Genomic DNA, 21108 nt, shown 5'->3' on the forward strand with positions numbered 1-21108 from the left:
GAGCCCCATTATTTTTATACTTTGCAAAGCAATTATCCAACACAAAATTCTGTTTACACTATTGTGCATCACAAGTTTCACAAATGAAAATCTGTAAATCATATTTCTCCACCTGAGATTGAAAATGTTTCAAATTGGGACAGCCATTTTTCTACGTTTTTTTTTTTTTTGTTTGTTTGTTTGTTTGTTTGTCTGTCTGATTCCTTGAAATTGGGAAAATAATTTGAAATTTTGGGATACCAAGCTGAAATTTTGCAGTAATAACTTGAAATTTTTACTTATGTTTTTTTCAGTCATGATAGATGTTGGTCATCTAATCGCCTCCACATATTGCCACCACTTTCACAGAAGTCCCAGCTGCTCCTAAAGGCAGCACTGCTGAGAGCAAGCGTTCTTCTGACCAGTGTTGGGAAACAAAAAATTACTAACATATGGTCGGTAATTTTTATTTTACCGACCATATATATCAACACGAGATATTTGTTTGTGGAGCATAAAGGCTGTATGCTCAAAGTTTGTTGGAGGGGACTGCGTCAAACGGAAGTTGTTGGAATTACGAGGTATTCTGAAAGCGCCGTAGAGATAAATAAACGCACACCGCGCCGAGCAGGCTGTGGTGGCAGAGGTTATTAACACTACGAAAAATTTAGCTTCGTAACGCGTAATTTAAAGCTAACTCTGCGCCTGCAGAGAATAAAGCATATCCGGTTGGACGTCGCTAAAGGTAACACTCCTGTCTGTAAACGTTTGCTAAACTTAAGACTGCTGCTAAAGTAAGCTAACGCTAACGTACGTAACCTTAATGAAAAACAATAGCGTAGCACTGTAGCAGGCTAGGGTGAACAGCTGTTTTATCTATTGCTTAACACCTGTAAATAAATCTGGAATGAACTTAGAGGCCGTACGTCTCCTAGGTGAACTTTGACATTCACGTGTATATCTACGCAGTAGCTAGCTAAAGTTAGCCACAAGTTGTTCAGGACCTCTCATTAGTGTGACTGGGAATAACACCGCAGCTTGGATTACGATATTAAAATATAAATTGCATTAAATTCCTCTCTTTGTTTATATAAGCTAATATAACTGCAGTTAACGCGTTTTTTCCGCATGTGTGACCTTTACTTGAAGGCTAAACTTGCTGCAGTTCAAAATGCAGCATGCCCAGTATATTAGTCACGGAACAGCTGGTGTATGGTGGTATTAGGCACATTAATTGTGACATTTATTACAGTTGAGTAAATGCCTAAATGTTAACCCTAATGCTTAATAAACATTAGACATCGCAGACACTGTAGTTTGTTTGTATATTTTTTCCATTGTGCTCATTGCATTGAAATGGGAGAAACTAAGTTTCACTTCACTGTTTGTCATGCACTTCTTCCAGCAGCTTCACACAAAGGAAATGAATCGTGACTGCATGTCTCGACTGATTTTGCTCTCCTCTGTCTCTCACTGTCATAGACTCTTATTGCCACAATGGTTTCCTACAAGAAGTTGAATCCTGAAGATGTCCAGTTTTCCAGCGCAGTTTTGTCAGAAGAGCCTGTTCAAGGCGAGGCTTCAGTGAGTTAGCTTGTGTTTATAAATTTGTCATTTTATAATCCGTAGAGGCTTACAATCTTACGTTTTAGTATATTATCTCTTTCATTAGGATGACTCACAAGAATTAGGATCTTTATGAGCAAAGTCTGTATTTTACTGTATCCAGTGCTGAAACTGGATTTTTACTTCATTCCTGTGTTTCAAGGCGCTGGAGCCAGAGGACGCCTCATTGCTTCAACGTGGACCTTCATGCTCCATTACCACGGGCCTCCTGGTGATCGGCTGCCTCCTGCTGGTGCTCTGTGGAGCATGGCTACTGGGTGCTGTGTTATGGCTGCACACTCCCAACCAACAGGAGCATAAACCGCCGCTGCCGGGCCCAGGACAAACACCGGGCCCCAAAGTGCAAACATCAGCGAACGATACTGCTGCCTCTTTCCGCAGTGAGACATGCAGTCTGATACCAGAGGCGTGGAGGTTTGATTGCTACCCTGAAAGAGGGGTGGTTGTGACCCGAGAGCTGTGCGAAGCAAGGAACTGCTGCTTTATCCCTGCGTCCACCGCTTTCTCCTCTGCCAGTCGCCCGTCAGGGAAAAATGGAATCCCTTGGTGTTTCTATCCTTCAGAGTTCCCTTCGTACTCGCTCGTGTCACTAAATGACACGCTGCTGGGACAGAAAGCTACGCTCGTGAAGGAGGTGAAGACGTATTACCCTGGAGACATCCTCACCATAGAAGTGGAGATGCGTTATGAGACGGACAAGCGGCTGCGTGTCAGGGTGAGTAGAGGTTGCACATTTAGTCATGGAAAACATAGAAGGGCAAAATTTTGGAAACTTACAAGTTGATGAATACATTTTGCTCATGTTCATGTATTAAAGAGCCTTTAAAACTTATAATTCATGCTGCGTTTTTGCGCTGATCTTCTGTTTCTGTGTTGTTCATTTTCTTAATTGGAGGAAGCAACAGACCAATAAAAGAATTGGTATTTGGTTTAAATAAAAGGGTATTATGTAAAGGCTGTAATTTGGAAATTGGCACGGGCTAAACTGCCTTATAGTCTTAAATAAACATGATTGTTGGACAGCGATAGTTAAGAAACCTTATATGAAATGACTGAGTCACACTGTAAGAAACCTAAATGTGGAAAAAAGATGGGCAGATGGACTTCCAGTGCACACCTGTTGATTCTTGCTTTGCATATAAAACAAACATGTTGACCTTTGCACTGTGATAATTTTATTGATTAGTATTCATGACAATAAAGATAAGAGAAACTACACCTGTCTATTACAGATGTAAGAAAAATTTGCTCTCCTTTGCATTGCATTTTTCATTTCATCAGGCTCGAATCTAATCCTGTAAATTTGCTTGATTAAGTTGTTTTTTTTTTTTTAAATTCTGATAAAATGTTTGTAACAATTACTGTCAGTTAACCACAAATTGTTCTCCATCAAGATCACCGACCCTTCAAGCTCACGCTTTGAAGTTCCCATCTCCGTCCCCACCGTCACCAACAAGACAGAAAGCCCAGATTATATCATCGAGCTCTCAAAGCAACCATTTGGTCTTGTGGTGAAGAGGCGCGCAACAGGAGCAGTACTGTAAGTCTGAGCTGAATGGGACATTCTGAAATGTGAGGAATAAAGTATCTGATTCAGAGGGATTTTTTTTCCCACTTGCGGCTCTGTGTTGTAGGTCTCATTTGGCTTACGTTGAAGAAAAGGGCTGTAGTTAGATTTCCTCATTCATATACATATTGGATACTCTTAACTGTATATATGTATTCAGTTATGAAATAACAGTCTCATTAATGCTTGTCCAAATGTTTCCTGTTAGTCTGAACACCACTGTGGCGCCTCTCTTCTACGCGGATCAGTTCCTCCAGTTCTCCACTTCCCTACCTACGCAGTTCATTTATGGCCTGGGCGAGCATCGCTCCACCTTCCTGCACGATGTCCACTGGAACACGCTCACCATGTGGGCTAGAGATGTGCCTCCAACGGTAACCATCAGTCACAGACACAGCTGCTGTGTGATCCCTCAGATGTTCACGTTAATATAGTTTTTGTCAGTAAAATGATCAGTTAGTTATTCTGTCTGATCGTCTTTGATGCTTTGCTGCCATGCTCTCACGTTTGCAGTCAGTTCACAAAGCTGTTGCAGGCCGTCTTTGGAGGATGACAGGAGGCTGAATTAATTTTGTTAACTGGCTGGATAAAACTGCCAATTATATGAAATGTATTGTAATATCTTTGCATTCTTCTTCTGTACTGTAGGAGCAGACAAACCTGTATGGGGCTCATCCATTTTACCTGGCAATGGAGGATGGAGGGAACGCACACGGCTTCTTCCTGCTGAACAGCAATGCAATGGGTCAGTCTGTTAGTCACCCTAATACCATCTGGTTTCACAATGTGCAATAGGTCACATACACAAACACTCAAGAGCAGCAGAATAAAATGCTTAAGCTTACAAGTCAAGTTCACATGACAGCAGCTGACAAAGTTAAGCAATTTCATAAAAGCAGAAGTTACAAATGGACTTTCCAGTGTGTGACGATAAACTTCATATCATACTCAGATGTCATATTGATTATTCAGAGCTTTGCCAACACAAACTGTAAAATGATTTGCAATGTACTGAAGTTTTAATAAGATTTGTTTCATTTTGCCATTGAACTAAGTTATGTTGAAAATCACCTTTAGATTATTATACAGACCTCTGTTCTTTTCTGTGTTTGTGTTTTCTGTGTTGTTCTTTCACAAACTGAAGATGTAGTTTGGAAATGAGAATAATCAGCTGATACCTTACTCTATTTTCTTCTTAAGTGCACGTTTCTTTTGATGAAAAATGTCTCATCAGTTTCTTATCTTTTTTGTCAGACGTGGTCCTCCAGCCTACCCCGGCCCTTACCTGGCGTACTATTGGTGGGATCCTTGACTTTTACATTTTCCTTGGTCCTGATCCTGGTTCAGTGGTTCAGCAATATGTGGATGTTGTAGGTCAGTAGTAGCACTGTGATGAGATGCACATATATGTAGGCATGTGTACTGCACCCTGATCCATGTTTTCATGGGAGAAAACCTCAAAAATCAGACAACCACCCTTTGAGCAAACACTTGGCAAAAGTGGGAAGGAAAAACTCCCTTGTAAGTGCTCTACTGGGGTGATGCAGTACTATAGTACTATATCAAGATAAGATGGAGCCTGATTATTCAAGACCTTGTATAGACCTTGTATAGTAGGATTTTAAATTTGAGTTAGGATTTAACAGGGAGCCAATGAAGAGGAGCCAATATAGGAGAAATATTCTCTCTTTCTGGTCCCTGTCAGGACTCTTGCTGCAGCATTTTTGGAACAACTGAAGGCTTTTCAGGGAGCTTTTAGAACAGTCATATGAATGACAGTAGTCCAGCCTAGAAGTAATAAATGCATGAACTAATTTCAGCGTCACCCTGAGACAGGATAATTTTAGAGATGTTGCACAAATGGAAGAAAACAGTCCAACATATTTGTTTAATATGTGCATTGAAGGACATGTCTTGGTCAAAAATGACTCAAAGGTTCCTCACAGTGTTACTGGAGGCCAAAGTAATGCCATCTAGACTAAGAATCTGGTAAGACAGATAATTACTCTGGAAATATCTCACATTATAAGCAGGAAATCGGAGGTCATCCAGGTTTTTATGTCTTCATGACATTACTGTAGTTTAATCAATTTGCGTGTGTTATCTAACTTCATGGATAGATGAAGCTGGTTATGATCTGTATAGCAATGAAAATGTATTCTAGGCCTGAGGGAAGCATGTGAACTGTAAACAAACTGATCCCAGCATAGAACCCTGTGGAACTCCATTATATAAATAACTCCAGCCTTTTGCCTCTGTCACCTTGAGTTTGTCCTTGTTTTTTTTTTTTTTTTGTTTTGAGAATCGCCGCTTTCTTTTTATCCATCTTTGTTGACACAGGATACCCAGCGATGCCAGTCTACTGGGCCTTAGGGTACCATCTCTGCCGATGGGGCTACGACACGAGTAATTCTACGTGGGAGGTTGTCAAGAGCATGAGGAATTATGGGATGCCTCAGGTAATTTCTTTTGTAGTACGTGTCAGTGTTTTTAGTTTTTGTTCTTTTGTAATTAACCCTAAACATATGCATTTCTCTTAAGTAGCTTTAGGATGAGTGAATTCATTTTATTAATAATAATGAGAGTCTGTTTAATCGCAGGATGTCCAATGGAATGACATTGACTACATGGACAAATTTATGGACTTTACATATGAATCAAAAAAGTTTGACACACTACCTGAACTGGTCAGGGACCTACATGCTCATAACCAACGCTACGTCATGATCCTGGTATGCAAACACACGTGTACTTGGTCTCATGTGTTGTGTCTGCTTTGGCATGTGAGTGTTTAAGTGAGTCGTTTATTAATCCTTCAGGACCCGGGTATCAGCAGCACACAACCCGAGGGCTCATACTGGCCCTTCGATGAAGGTGTAAAGAGAGGAGTTTTTATTAAAGATGCTGAAGGGAAAACGCTTATTGGGAAGGTGAGACATGAAGCCACACAACCACATTAACTGAGCCATATTCTGTGATGCAGGATTAATGAGTTAGGGAAACATGTTGAGCCTAGAGCCTGTATATGATGGTGCTGGGCCTTCTTGTTCCAGAGTAGATTTAAGTATTTGTGAGCCCCACTTTTTCATTGATTCTTTTGCTGATGAAATAATCAAAGTGCACAGTAGATACTTAGCAGAGATGTTCGTTGTTGTGCGTCTTGTTTCACAGGAATTTTAAGCATAAATATGCCTGGGCCTAATCTGCTGCTAAGTCAGTATTGCTGTTATTAAGATGTTTTTATTGGTATTTATCACAGAGAATATTCATTCCTTCATTATGGAGGCCATGTCAGACCTGAATACACTTATCTAATGTTAATATTGAGAGTGCACCCAGGGGTAAAATAAATACTTTCACTGATGAATTTACAGGATTAACAGTTTTCTGAAACATTCCCCTCTTCTCTACTTTGATGTACCTGTGTTGTGCTGTAATAAGTCTTTACATCCTTTATCTCTCCTGCTGTTTCTCTTGACTGATTGGGCAGAACTTAATTGGTTCATTTTGTGCAGAAGATGCAAATAATGCATCAGAAGCCTGCTTTTATTTTAGCATGCGCAGAGACCCCGGGCTTTCTTTGAAAGCTGCTAACTATCATTGTGATACCTGCTGTCTCAAATCAAATCCCCAATCAAAGAAAGCAGAGTTACACTGAACCAGCTTCTTACTCCACCAGTTCTTCGATCACTTAAACCCATGTAGACGTCACTGATTCAGAGGTTTTGATAGAAGTGTTCAGTGTCCTGACACAGAATGTGAGAATCCATAAACTTTCTGTCTTGAGCATGGAAAGCGACCTACTCCTGACCAGGTTATGTTAAACATAAGTTACCATGGCGATTTAGCAAGACAAAAAGAGAGCCCCGTTCATGTACCAGAAAACTCTGACTTTAGGCTCATCACAGCTCACTCACTCATTAATCTGGGCGGTACTACAGTAGCTACAGTATAGCTGAAAGCTTTTGAAAGTTCTCCAGCTTCATTAGCTCTACGTAATTCAGCTGGACCGGTTCCTAAGTGCAGCCAGGCGAGCCCAATAATAAATGAACATGGTTTTGAATGTTAAGCATGAATTTAAACTAATATTCTTTCTTCCCGTTTCCAGGTATGGCCTGGTCTCACGGCATATCCAGATTTCTCTGATGAAGTGACACATGAATGGTGGTATGACAACCTACAGATGTTCCACGATAAGGTGGCGTTTGATGGATTATGGATTGTAAGTATGAGAACGGTGCAGGCTGTTAAATAAGTAATCACTCACTCCTGCCTAGATGTCTCCTTATGATTATTTAAAGATCTGACAACACTTCACTTGGTTTTAGGACATGAATGAGCCATCAAACTTCCTGGATGGATCGACCAGCGGCTGCCCAACAAACAATCTTGAAAACCCTCCTTACACTCCAGGTAGGAGATTGGATCTACAACAGAGATCACACTACAAACATACAATACATTTGGGTTTCATGGGGTCTTCTGCTTTCAGGTGTACTGGGAGGTTTGCTGAGAGCCAAAACCTTGTGTGCCACCGCGCAGCAGAAGCAGTCCATACATTACAACATGCACAGTCTGTATGGACTGATGGAAGCTAAAGCCTCTGCAAGGTTTGATGCTCTCAATACTCGGATGTACACACGCAACGGAAATAAAACACTACAATACTTCTTCATTACACACTTTGTCTTGTTGTTTTCACTTCCTCTCTGTCCCCGTGTTCAGCGCTCTGAAGCGAATTGTGGCAAAGAGACCTTTCGTGATCTCTCGCTCCACCTTCCCCAGTCAGGGCATGTACTCTGGTCACTGGCTTGGAGACAACAGGAGTCAGTGGAAAGACCTTTACACTTCTATAGCAGGTCAGAAGTTCAGCAGATACAGATCATACACACGGATGCATAAACGACGACACTGTGGCTGATCTGTTGTCGTAAAACTGCTTATTTGAATTCTTGGATAATCTCTATTATTTATCATTTTGGATTTGAGGATGTTTCGTGTGAAATTGTCCATCTCATCGTTTGATATTTAACTCCCATTTCCTTCTGTGCAGGTATGCTGACCTTTAACCTTTTGGGCATCCCGCTGGTGGGAGCAGATGTCTGCGGCTTCAGCGAGGAGACGCAGGAGGAATTGTGCGTCCGCTGGACTCAGCTGGGAGCTTTCTATCCGTTCACACGAAACCACAACGCCATCAGCATGAAGGTAAGAGTGTCCTCTTCAGTTTATCACTTACAGGTTTAGCTGTGCTTCTGAAAATTGTACTTATTTGTTTATTTATAGTTTCATGATGACACCTGAAACTTTTACATCAGTGTTTGTTTTGTAGCTTGAGACTTCATTCGGAGAATCTAAACATGTAACTGCATGTCTACTAATGGATTCATTTTTCTATTTTGCATCTCCTACTGTGTGTGGGGCTTATTTCTGTGGTTTTACAGCCTCAAGACCCGACAGCTTTCAGCCCGCTTGCTCGCACAGCCATGAAGGAGGCTCTGCTGCTGCGCTACTCTCTCTTCCCTGTTCTTTACACTCTCTTCCATCACGCGCATGTGCACGGACACACAGTGGCTCGACCAATAATGTTCGAGTGAGTAGGAATCCTAAAAGCACAGATTTTCATGTATTCCGTGTGTTTCCGGGGTGCATAACTTTACGTACTCAAAAGGTTTCCCAAAGACGTGAAAGCCTACGGCATCGACAAGCAGTTCATGTGGGGGAAGAGTTTGTTGGTGACACCAGTGTTGGATCCTGGAGTGGACTATGTGGATGGTTACTTCCCTGAGGGACTGTGGTACGACTATTACACGGTGAGACTCTGTGAGCGATAGTGCGAGGACAGAGCGTATGGTGACTTGATCAGAGTGCTTATATCATGTGTGTTCCTTTACTTCCCAGGGCGACTGTGTGACCAGTAGGGGCGAAGAGCTTCGACTCAATGCGCCTCTAGATAAGATCAACGTGCATTTGCGTGAGGGCTCCATTATACCAACACAGGTAAAAGGTTTTTCAGCTAAAACGGGCCTGTTACAATGCTGGATGCTCAAATTAACCATGGGCAGACTTTTAAATAGTACAGTCAGAATATGTGGCTGTAATCCCTGTAAACCTAAGGGCATCTTACACTGCAGTTTGTTTACTCGAACCAAAATCTGTCATTAAAAAAAAAAAAAACATGTGAGAATGTTCAGTCTGCTGATTGGCCAAGTGCGTCTGAGGCGGGAGCAACAAAAGTAAACACAGGAAGAAGGTGCTGTGTTCTGGATGAGTAGAGAACATGGAGAATTTATGCTCATTTTACAGCTACTTGATTGGCCGTACTGACCTTCACATATGTGTGGTACTCTCCCAGATCCCAGAATGCAAAGCATGACAGAGTGGGTACAGGAGCTGCTGTAGCCTAAACTTGCAGCGTGCACCTGCTAGTTTGTTCGGATAGAAGTTGGATCCTGTTCACACCATAAACAATCCACTCTGCAGTAGCACTCAGCAGTAAAAGTGGCAAAGTGTAAGAGAAGAAGGTGAAAGCTTTGCCTTTAACTCCAATATTATTATTTTTGCGACGTTTGAAGGAAATTTAGGCTAAAATGGGACTTTTCACACTTCACGCTGAAGCACTCAACTTCGCTTCACATTACCTTGGCCAAGGTGAGAATGCAAATGTCTGACTCAGACTGAACATCAAACAGTCTTTAACCTGCCAGCCGGTCAGTAAACCTTGTGTAGCAAGCAGCACAGACCATACTGCACTGTGTAAGGGGGAGGCAGCCCTACCTCGGCAGCTTTCTCGTCAAAATCCCACAGAGCGTTTCCAGAAGTGCCAGCGTGTCTGAAACAGACAATCTCCCGTTGTGTGCTAGATCTGAAGGGAAAGCACATACATATCTACACTTGTCGCCGATATCTATCAGTGCATATCTGGGAGGGGTGTCCAACTCCAGGCCTCGAGGGCCGTTGTCCTGCATGTTTTAGATGTGTCCTTGATCCAACACAGCTGATTTAAATGGCTAAATTAGCTCCTCAACATGTCCTGAAGTTCTCCAGAGGCCTGGTAATGAACTAAACATTTGATTCAGGTGTGTTGACTCAGGGTGAAATCTAAAACCTGCAGGAAACCGGCCTTGATGCCTGGAGTTGGACAGCCCTGATACATGGTTTATTGGATTATATTATTTGAACCTTTTGAAACCTCTGCATCTCAAACATAAAAATATAACATTTAATCCAAACACATTCAGATGTAATTCACACAAATTACACCACAATTTGAAAAAAATAATAATAATTTTTTTTTTGTGCTATAACAATGATATCTGTGGCTCCATATGCTACCTCCTTGTGTTGGACTTTTGCCTTTTAAAAAAAAAAAAAAAAAACTCTTAAGTCTGTGCTGAAAACCTGATGTCTTTTCATCCGACGTGTGTGTGTGTCTGAATTTGCGATTCTACTGGTCAGGTGTGTGTGTGTGTGTGTGTGTGTGTGTGTGTGTGTGTGTGTGTGTGTGTGTGTGTGTCTTCCACTTGATTCACATTCATGTTTTCTCTCTGTGTGCATGTTTGAACAGGCACCCAACCTGACCCTGTGGGTAAGCACCGGTCAGCCTCTCCACCTCGTCTCAGCTCTCTCTCAAGATGGTTCAGCCAGTGGAGATCTGTTCTGGGATGATGGAGAGACCATCGACACCTACGAGACCAACCAGTACGCCTACATCATCTTCAGCATTGCTCAGGTGCTCACCTTCATCTATTTTGTAGAATACAGTAATCTACCCTGCGTGTTTGCTCCTGTTTGCTCCAGCCTACTTTATCTGACTTCACACATCATGCCGCTGCTCGTGTAGATGAACTGTGTCTGGACCTGTTTAATTTAGCTGTGCTTTACAGAGAATCTCACCCGTGTTGTTGAAAAAATGGTTTGAGCTTTTTTTATTACCTTATTTTGTAGAACACAATGACATCCCAGGTGCTCTCTAACCACATCGAAGCGTCATACATCACTGTGGAGTCGGCCTCCTTCTATGGTGTGAAGGAGAAGCCAAGCAGAGTGTTGGTGAACTCCCAAGATGCACCGTTTACCTACAGAAACAACCAGGTGAGGTTCTGAGTTATGTGGGGTATTTTTTGTTTTTAGGTTTGGAAAAAGAAAACGGTGACACATCATAAAAAAAAAAAAAAACCTTAAAAAGACTGACTGGGCAAACAGAGAAGTGCACATGGTGAACCTATGGAGTGCCAGGACTGCCATAATGCATTAATTAAATACACCATTAAATAATTAATTAAATGTGGCAATAATTAATTAAAATTGGAATTAATTAATTAAATAAATAGTTATGACACATGTAATTAATTAATTATTGACACATTTAATTAATTATTTATGTATTTCACATTTTAATTAATTATTGACACATTTAATTAATTAATTAATTATTGACACATTTAATTAATTATTTATGTATTTCACATTTTAATTAATTATTGACACATTTAATTAATTATTGACACATTTAATTAATTATTTAATGATATATTTATTTATTTCATTTTGGCAGTCCTGGCGCCTGGCTCTCATCATGAAATAATTTTATCTGTCAGCCTCACCCATCAAACTCAGGGGGCGGGGTTAACGCTGATCGAGTCAAAACCATTGCTTTGGCCTGGTGGCCATTGTTTCTAGCACACAACAACCGGCATGTGGAAGCTAACAGAACTGAACTTTGAAAAACCCTGTTTTAATATTTTTTTAGCAGAGAATGTAGTGGTTTAATCTTCATGTGTCTGGTCGGTTTGTCAAGATACAGCCTCTTTGCAAAAGTGCTTCGATGATTTCGGAGATGTCTGCCCAGTCTGACGGCAAAGCGTGGGATAGACCCGCTCGCCTCGCAAGCAATCCCACCGACAAAGCGCAGGCCCCGGTACACAGCTGTAGTAACCCCCGCTGACTTCTTTTACTGAGGTTATATTTATCGGTGTTTTATTTCCTGATGTTCTTATGTGTCCTACGTGTTTCAGTCGCCAATTCTGAATTATAACTAACATTAAAAACATGTTTAAGGAGGAGAGAGAGCAAATAAATCTGTTTAACATCTGATCTTTGGGTTTTTGTTCAGTAATCATCGTGACCTGTGTATAGACGCATAAAAGAGATAACGTTGGTGTTTCTGTCATGTAGTAACTGCTGGCTTTAACTGTACAAAGGTTGTTCGACACTATGAAACACATACAGACTTCATGATGTTCGGCTAATATTTTTATAGTGAATATTAATCATGAGGGTAAACGGCCCTGTACACCACGGAGCGAGGTCAGCATATCCACGATATCCTCAGCTCCATGAGTTAACACAAAGTTTCCCAGCTGACTATCTAACTGCCAACTATTCCAGAGACGTGAAAATATACAGCATAAAGAAAAGTGTAAGAGACTCAGCAGCAGATTAGAATAACAGTTATACATTTAATAAATCACCAAATGAATCCAAGAAACGAGCAAACCTGTTCGGACAATTTGAGTTTGTATTCCCTCAGCTGCAGACTCGCTGCTGTTTAAATGTTTGAAAAGGAAGATTAGATATAAAAAACGTCAAACATAGACTCAGTCTGCCTTCACATTTGATATGAGGCCAGCACGTATAGTGGCTGTGTCCTGTTTTAAGATCATACATGTAAAATTGTTGTCTGACCTCCGTCGATCCAGCCGCTTAGAGTCCGTGGTTACCATGGTTACTGCATAAGCAGCTATAATGTTAACAGCTGGCACTGAGGAAACCTACACCAGCATGGGTGTTTATGTTTTTCATTGCAAAAGAACTGTCTGAATGGTTAACTGAAGTTAACTTGGATAAATTATAGTTAAGGAGTTTCACAGATAACGCCTACGTGAGCTGTGCGACTTTTCACCTGAAATCAGCAGGCTATTACTGAAATACACGTGCTATATCATAAACTATGATATAAATAGGGAGGTCCTATTAACATGTTTAGTTTTAAAGGACACCTTCCTGCCTTTAGTCTCCTTCATGAGCAGTATTAGTTTTCTTCTAACATCCAGAAGTCTGCACCATGTGTTTCATAGTTTGTAACAAGCCTTTGACAGGTAAAGATAACATGACCGAAAAAGCAAAAAAAAAAAAAAAAAGAGAGAGAGAGTGTTGACATAAGAAGAGAAAATGCTCTCAATTATGGAGACAGGCAAATGGTTCATTTATGTTTGATGTGTGTTTATTCCTCCCTAAATATCGTCGGTGAAGTTTGCCATGCACGTCAGATTTTCCTGCGCATTTTTTATACCTCTGCCAACAGAGAGAAAAAAAATCACATTCTAACAGACAGCTGGTGCTTAGAATACAGTTGAATAACTATTAAAAAACAGATGATATTTAGATGATAGTTCAGTCTAACACATGTGCCAGTGAACCATTAAACGTCTGTGAAACTATGCAGTTATGAAACGTAACTTTAACCTCAGCCAAACCGATTTGCTCAGTTGTAAATAAAACAGCGAAGTAAACGTGACCCGACAGACAGAACCTGAGTGAATGAAGTCCAGCGTTTAACCACTGAGAGCTAAAACTCAGCTGAGGTTTCAAAGCTGTGTGCCGGTGATTGGACATCAGCCGCTGATGAAGCTGCTTCGCCTATAAAGTGCTCTGTAAGGAAACAAGCTCCAGCAGCTCTGCGCTCGGGGAAAACACTATATTTACTTATCTTGTGCAGAAAAATGCGCTGACATTGCTTTATATCGAGCACCGGCTGCCCGGTTAAACTGTGACTATCACCAGGTAACGTAGGCGTGTTTCTTGAATTAGCAGCAGGTGTTAAACAGCTGACAGATGAGGAGGAGGATGCATGCAGGTAAACTGAGGGTCTGTTGAGCTGATCGCTGGTTTCGTGAGAAAAATGTCAGCTCGTTCTTTATGTTACAGAAGCACAGAGACACAAGACCAGGCGGAAAGAGACGATCGTTCGGTGAAAATGAGAATCTGCGAATGCAACATGTGGAACACGGAGAGTGGAATATGTAAACAAACCGGTTAACGTAACCCCCTGGGTGCACTCTGCATGCTAATTGTTAGCAGAGCTAGTGAAATCTCTGAAAACATCTGAGCACTTTTGCAAACATGTTCTATGTTGACAACCTGACCAGACATACGTCGCGACATTCGCGGCTAAAACACTGTTAAAAGTGTAGCTGGTGACAGAAAAACGGGGTATTTTAAAACTACACCACCACCATTGCTGCCTGTGATTTGATCTGCATTCTGGGATACCTGGCTGCCCCAAGTCTACACAAGCAATCGATTATCTAGGATCGACCTGTTTTGACTTACTTTGCACGGCAACCAATCAAATGTTAGAGAAGCTGCATGGGCAGCGTTAACCCCGCCCCCTGAGTTTGATGGGTGAGGCTGACAGATAAAATTATTTCATGATGAGAGCCAGGCGCCATGACTGCCAAAATGAAATAAATAAATATATCATTAAATAATTAATTAACTGTGTCAATAATTAATTAAATGTGTCAATAATTAATTAAAATGTGAAATATATAAATAATTAATTAAATGTGTCAATAATTAATTAATTAAATGTGTCAATAATTAATTAAAATGTGAAATACATAAATAATTAATTAAATGTGTCAATAATTAATTAATTACATGTGTCATAACTATTTATTTAATTAATTAATTCCAATTTTAATTAATTATTGCCACATTTAATTAATTATTTAATGGTGTATTTAATTAATGCATTATGGCAGTCCTGGCACTCCATATGAACCAAGTCTGCAAAGCATCACAATTATGTCAATAGAGAGAAGAAGCGAGTCTGAAATCAGTTTCTCATGACAACGACCTTTCTCAGTTTAACAGACTCCACAGCTGGAGACAACCACATCAGCAGCACAACAGAGCACTCAAGTATCTACTGAGACCCCCCCCCCCAAAAAAAAAAACAACCAAAAACTGGTACCTTCGGTTTTTACCGAAAGAGCTGAAAGACGCTTCCTTGTTAAAGCTGCTAGGTTTCATAAATCAGCCTTGTTTCAGTTTCTAGCACAGGATGAAACTGGATGACAACCCAGTATTTCCATCTTTTTCCTCTTCCTTTATTTTCAATTAAAAATATTTTTTAAATTCATTTGATTGTTACTTTACACGTTTGTCACACAGTGTGTACAGTGAAAGCTGTCATTTTTTTGCATTTGGGCATTAAATAATTAATTTGATCAGTTATTTCGAGAAATGCAAAACTTTATGATATTAGTCCAGCACAGAAAAACTGGCAGCAACATGTATTTAAAGTATGAAATGTAAATGTGGTTATCTTAGTTTTATATTATAGAATTTTCTGATGGCATTGTTATAGATTGATGGACAAAGCAGTGATTTCAAAAAAAAAAAAGGATCACTAATATTATTGAATAAGTCTTGAATAAAATATCAAATTAGTAGATTTTAGATTTAAAACCCTGTAGTACTTGTGCTCATGAAGCCATGTGTTATTGCCACGGTGTTCTGTAGCTTTAATGCAGACAGCAGATAGTGTTGGCTTTGGTTTCACATGAAGATATTCTCCAAATGGTAATGAGGCTTTCCTTCCTCTCTGCAGGTGTTAACAGTCGCTGATCTGGGTCTCAGCCTGAGTCAGAACTTCACCATCAGCTGGATGTAAGCAGCTGTGAAGCCACAAGCTTGCACAGCGCGCCATCTCCAAGAATAAGAACAGCCATTTCTTTCAAATTACTTTGGCTCTTGACTCAAAGACACTCGATGCGAAATAGGGATGTCGGGTAATTTACTTCATTGATTGTCGTCGCCCTTTAAAGAGCAGTATTTCACTTAACTCTTCAAACCTTTCCTTGGGATATGCCTGTATAGCTCTGCAGCAAGCGTAGAAATGAAATCACTGGGGCTCAACATTTTCACCATTCAGATGTCCTTGTCAGTGTTTCCACATCTGCATTGGGTGTCTTGCTTGTAGGCTTCGTAAGGGAGGGATTCACTTAAAAAAAAGATCACAGCTGCTGACGTCAATGCAAACGCGCTTGAATACAAAGGTTGCGTGAATGTTAAGAATTTATACCCGATGATTAGGAATAAAGAGCCAAAGCAAAGTGTCCGTCAGTTAGGAGTGAAATTTAAGGTACTCAGGAGCGAGGGGGTCATATTGTAGTGTTAATATCATCCTAATGCAGGCTTTGCACAATTAGACAAAATCGCCTTCCTGTGCTCGGCATGCTTTGAAAAGCTTGTCATCACTGACCAATAGCAGTTTAAACGCAGCTTTAATGTCTTTGGAAGACCACTCTCTTTGTGTGTATCTGATTTATATTATAGTTTGGTCTGGGTAGTCTATACTAAGTTAATGTAATCAACACTGCATTTTTAATTTTACTTTTGTTCCCTTTTTTTAAGTCCTCGTGAGCAGAAAATGACGTGCAATAAATGAGTGAGATAAAATTAGCTTCCTTAAAATGTGACAGCATAGTTCATCATGTAGTTTGTTCCATGTGCTTGAAAGTTGTTTACAGTCTGTTTTGCACTAATTAGTACTGCAATATAGGACAGGTGGGTGTGCCTTATGATTCCTTTTCTTCTTTTTCTTTGTTTTTAAGCATCTCTGCTTTATAACGTCAGCCCCTTTTCAACACTGAAGACCGTATTACTGTTAAACACAAGAAGGACTTTGCTGATTACAAGTGTTGTACAATCATTTTACTGTGACTCGTCACTCTGACAGAGCAGAATACAAATGAAAGCTAAAACTGGATCCTTTTCCTTGTTTTTAGATCAGCACTGTTCATTTCTGCCTAAATTTGAAATTGATTTAGTACATTTGCCGTGAATTAGTATTTCTCACGGATTCTTGTAGACAACACTGGAAAAGAATATGCTGACAACGACATGAATGCGTGTTTGTGTGATGTACTCATACTTCACCAAGTGTCACCGACAGTTTGCAGTATTTTATTTTGAAGGTATTATAAATTGTATGTGCTCAAATTGAATTTCAGTTTGACTTTTGAGTGTAACATCAGACAATAAAACATTTCAAAATAAAGAGACTTCCTGTTTTATTTGTTTATTTTAACTTGATGTACAGTTTTGAGGCCTTCTCTTATAAAGTAGTGAACAGATGTTTTTTTTTGTATTGCTTCTTGAAGTGCTGAAGTAAACTCGCCAGCAGAGGGCACGGTCTCCCAATGACCAGGACAGGACTAAGCAAAGTACATCCTATGTTCAGTAGGTTGTAGAATCACATTCAACAGCAAGAACTTGAAGTAATCAGTTTCTCTGTAACTTTATCAGTCTCGTGTCATGTTGGAGGAATGCTGTCCCACTCGTTACAGTGTTACTTCATTTCTTTGAGATATGTGGACATTGGTTTATGCACAACTCTCACAGCATTGGAGTCCGCTGAGGTATTTGGCTGAATCATTGAAACACCTTCATCCTTCTGTTTCTCACCTGTCCTGTTGCAGATTTGCTGCTGTCATCAGGATCATTATCCTGTTGCATGACCTAATTTTGGCCAAGCTTCGATTGTCAGATAGACGACCTCACATTTGACTCTAAAGTCCTTTGGTATACAGAGGAGTTCAAGGTCAACTCAATGACTGTTAGCTGCCCAGGTCCTGTGTCTACAGAAGAAGCCCAAATCATCACCCCTCCACCATGCATCACACTTGTTCTAAAGTTTTGTTTTTCAGCAACTCTGTTGCTGTACACTAAAGCCAAAAATCTCTACTTTGGTCTTGCATGTCCAAAGAAAATTGCTCCAGAGGTTTTGCTGTTTGTTCAGACACAATTTGGCAAACCTAAGCTGTGCTGCCATCTTCTGACTTCTAAATAAGTCACACTTGTTCAAACCTTTTCCTGATTTAACTATCATGAAGTTTAACATTTAGCATGCTAACTGAGGCCTGTAGATTCTGATATAACAGAGTAGCTCTTGGGTGTTTTGCAGCTTCACTGAAGGTTGCACAATTGTGCATCTGCCAGAGAACCTGCTTTTATAAAGGTACTCACACTTGCGGATGATCACCTTATCAAGTGCATTTGATCAGCACCACCTGGCTGCTGCTTACCACCTTAATTATTATGGAAGCAGTAAAGGTGTGCTTATAAGGGACTACAGGGAGTGCAAAATTATTAGGCAAGTTGTATTTTTGAGGAATAATTTTATTATTGAACAACAACCATGTTCTCACTGAACCCAAAAAACTCATTAATATCAAAGCTGAATGTTTTTGGAAGTAGTTTTTAGTTTGTTTTTATTTTTAGCTATTTTAGGGGGATATCTGTGTGTGCAGGTGACTATTACTGTGCATAATTATTAGGCAACTTAACAAAAAACAAATATATACCCATTTCAATTATTTATTTTTACCAGTGACACCAATATAACATCTCCACATTCACAAATATACATTTCTGACATTCAAAAACAAAACAAATACAAATCAGCGACCAATATAGCCACCTTTCTTTGCAAGGACACTCAAAAGCCTGCCATCCATGGATTCTGTCAGTGTTTTGATCTGTTCACCATCAACATTGCGTGCAGCAGCAACCACAGCCTCCCAGACACTGTTCAGAGAGGTGTACTGTTTTCCCTCCTTGTAAATCTCACATTTGATGATGGACCACAGGTTCTCAATGGGGTTCAGATCAGGTGAACAAGGTGGCCATGTCATTAGTTTTTCTTCTTTTATACCCTTTCTTGCCAGCCACGCTGTGGAGTACTTGGACGCGTGTGATGGAGCATTGTCCTGCATGAAAATCATGTTTTTCTTGAAGGATGCAGACTTCTTCCTGTACCACTGCTTGAAGAAGGTGTCTTCCAGAAACTGGCAGTAGGACTGGGAGTTGAGCTTGACTCCATCCTCAACCCGAAAAGGCCCCACAAGCTCATCTTTGATGATACCAGCCCAAACCAGTACTCCACCTCCACCTTGCTGGCGTCTGAGTCGGACTGGAGCTCTCTGCCTTTACCAATCCAGCCAATCCAACCTTAGAAAAATCAGTCTTGAGATATTTCTTGGCCCAGTCTTGACGTTTCAGCTTGTGTGTCTTGTTCAGTGGTGGTCGTCTTTCAGCCTTTCTTACCTTGGCCATGTCTCTGAGTATTGCACACCTTGTGCTTTTGGGCACTCCAGTGATGTTGCAGCTCTGAAATATGGCCAAACTGGTGGCAAGTGGCATCTTGGCAGCTGCACGCTTGACTTTTCTCAGTTCATGGGCAGTTATTTGGCGCCTTGGTTTTTCCACATGCTTCTTGCGACCCTTTTGACTATTTTGAATGAAACGCTTGATTGTTCGATGATCACGCTTCAGAAGCTTTGCAATTTTGAGACTGCTGCATCCCTCTGCAAGATATCTCACTGTTTTTGACTTTTCTGAGCCTGTCAAGTCCTTCTTTTGACCCATTTTGCCAAAGGAAAGGACGTTGCCTAATAATTATGCACACCTGATATAGGGTGTTGATGTCATTAGACCACACCCCTTCTCATTACAGAGATGCACATCACCTAATATGCTTAATTGGTAGTAGGCTTTCGAGCCTATACAGCTTGGAGTAAGACAACATGCATGAAGAGGATGATGTGGACAAAATACTCATTTGCCTAATAATTCTGCACTCCCTGTACAGAGTCCTGTGGAGTCCTTTTCTTCCACATGACTGTAACTGTGTAATTGCCACTCTGGCAACAGAGGATGTTTCTGACACACTTTGTAACATGAGAAGAAAATAATACATTCGCACCCCTCAAAACCTCACCGGGAGTAGCACTTTATCACCAGCAAATATTCAGTTAGAGTCATTGCACATTGAAATATTTCTTATCAGGAAATGACAATTGTTCTTAACTGAAACTGTGAGCTGTACGGTTAATGTTTACCTTATGCTTATTCATAGTTACTCCTGGAGCTATAAACAAGGTTGAGATCTGTGTATGTGTGTTTGTGCAAATTATAAGGCCACTCTCCTGTTCCTCCTCTTATTTTCTCATCCTGCTGCTCTGCTTTTTCCACCTCTTTCTCTGTAATGCTGTTTCCCTTTAAAACCCTCATTGCATCTACGGACTAGACTAGACTCTCCACTCTATGAAAGTCAGAAGTTATTTAGATAACAGTCTCAGGATGTCCGTCATTAAGATACCGGGGTCATCTGAGGACTCTTATAAATCATTTTGACTCTTAAGAGTTGCATGTTCTAGTACGTGTTTCTCACCATAACAAACTAACTGGAAAACATCATGGAAAAGGAGCCCTGACGCTACGCCAGACCTTTGACCGGATCTCTGAGTCATGACAGTAAACTATTGCTTCGTTGTACCAACAAAAGCTCCAGAAAGTGAAAGTAACAATTGCATGCTGAAATTGTCCTCCATTGCTGATAAACTAGGCTTGCAATAGATGTGTTTTTATTGGCTGTGTGGAAATGTTCACAGGCTAACTGTTTCCAGATGGGACTTTGAGGAGAGCACATATATCATTCAGCAAAAGGGGGAGGAGAGAGAGCTCAGAGAAAGAGCAGCAGGGGTCTGTCAAAAGCATTCAGCTCTACTGACGAGGGCATTTCCTGTCTGGATTTGGGAGGATTAGGCATTCATGCGTAGGGGGGTGTTTGTATGCTTTGCATGTGGAGAGTGGGACCAACACACAAGACTTTTTGTGGGATTCTTGTCCGTGTTTGATGTGTGCAACTTTGCTTGTAGGGCAAACAGTGATTTAGTGTCAGTTGTCTGAGGAAGAAACTTGGAGCTGCCAGATTGTGTTCCAGTCGGGCTTTTCTGAATTTCTGCTTTGTCACATTAAAGTTTTGCTGTATGCTACATAAAGCAGAAACTGAATTTAAAATAAACTAGCAGTGTTACTGAGAAGGCCTTGTTGCGTATAAAAAAAAGGAAGAAAAATCTGGAAAG

General features: G+C 40.6%; 1 protein-coding gene and 1 long non-coding RNA gene across 2 annotated transcripts; one reads left to right on the top strand and one right to left on the bottom strand.

Moving 5' to 3' along the window:
• Nucleotides 1–574: 574 nt before the first annotated feature.
• gaa2 (alpha glucosidase 2) lies at nt 575–16926 on the top strand. The gene is made up of 21 exons (XM_040049657.1): nt 575–724; nt 1462–1563; nt 1748–2320; nt 3000–3145; nt 3381–3546; nt 3821–3917; nt 4427–4546; nt 5513–5631; nt 5773–5904; nt 5992–6102; nt 7281–7394; nt 7501–7585; nt 7665–7782; nt 7898–8031; nt 8226–8377; nt 8614–8762; nt 8841–8982; nt 9071–9169; nt 10737–10901; nt 11117–11263; nt 15789–16926. Exons 2-21 carry the CDS (start codon nt 1477–1479, stop codon nt 15849–15851), a joined length of 2919 nt encoding a protein of 972 aa, XP_039905591.1. The 5' UTR covers nt 575–724; nt 1462–1476; the 3' UTR covers nt 15852–16926.
• Nucleotides 11303–15239, bottom strand: LOC120745811. The gene is made up of 2 exons (XR_005698706.1): nt 14958–15239; nt 11303–11393 (listed from the first exon to the last, which is right to left on the bottom strand). It is a non-coding gene; the product is annotated as an uncharacterized LOC120745811 (long non-coding RNA).
• Nucleotides 16927–21108: the final 4182 nt, after the last annotated feature.

Source organism: Simochromis diagramma, unplaced genomic scaffold, assembly GCF_900408965.1.
Source record: "Simochromis diagramma unplaced genomic scaffold, fSimDia1.1 OVJJ01000798.1, whole genome shotgun sequence".
NCBI classification, from domain to species: Eukaryota; Metazoa; Chordata; class Actinopteri; order Cichliformes; family Cichlidae; genus Simochromis; species Simochromis diagramma.

Bases quoted from the DNA above. Each gene is read 5' to 3' on its own strand.
- gaa2 (XM_040049657.1), top strand. From the start codon at position 1,477: ATGGTTTCCTACAAGAAGTTGAATCCTGAAGATGTCCAGTTTTCCAGC. The intron at 3,146-3,380 runs GTAAGTCTGAGC...GTTTCCTGTTAG, and splicing joins CGCGCAACAGGAGCAGTACT to TCTGAACACCACTGTGGCGC. The intron at 4,547-5,512 runs GTCAGTAGTAGC...TTGTTGACACAG, and splicing joins GCAATATGTGGATGTTGTAG to GATACCCAGCGATGCCAGTC.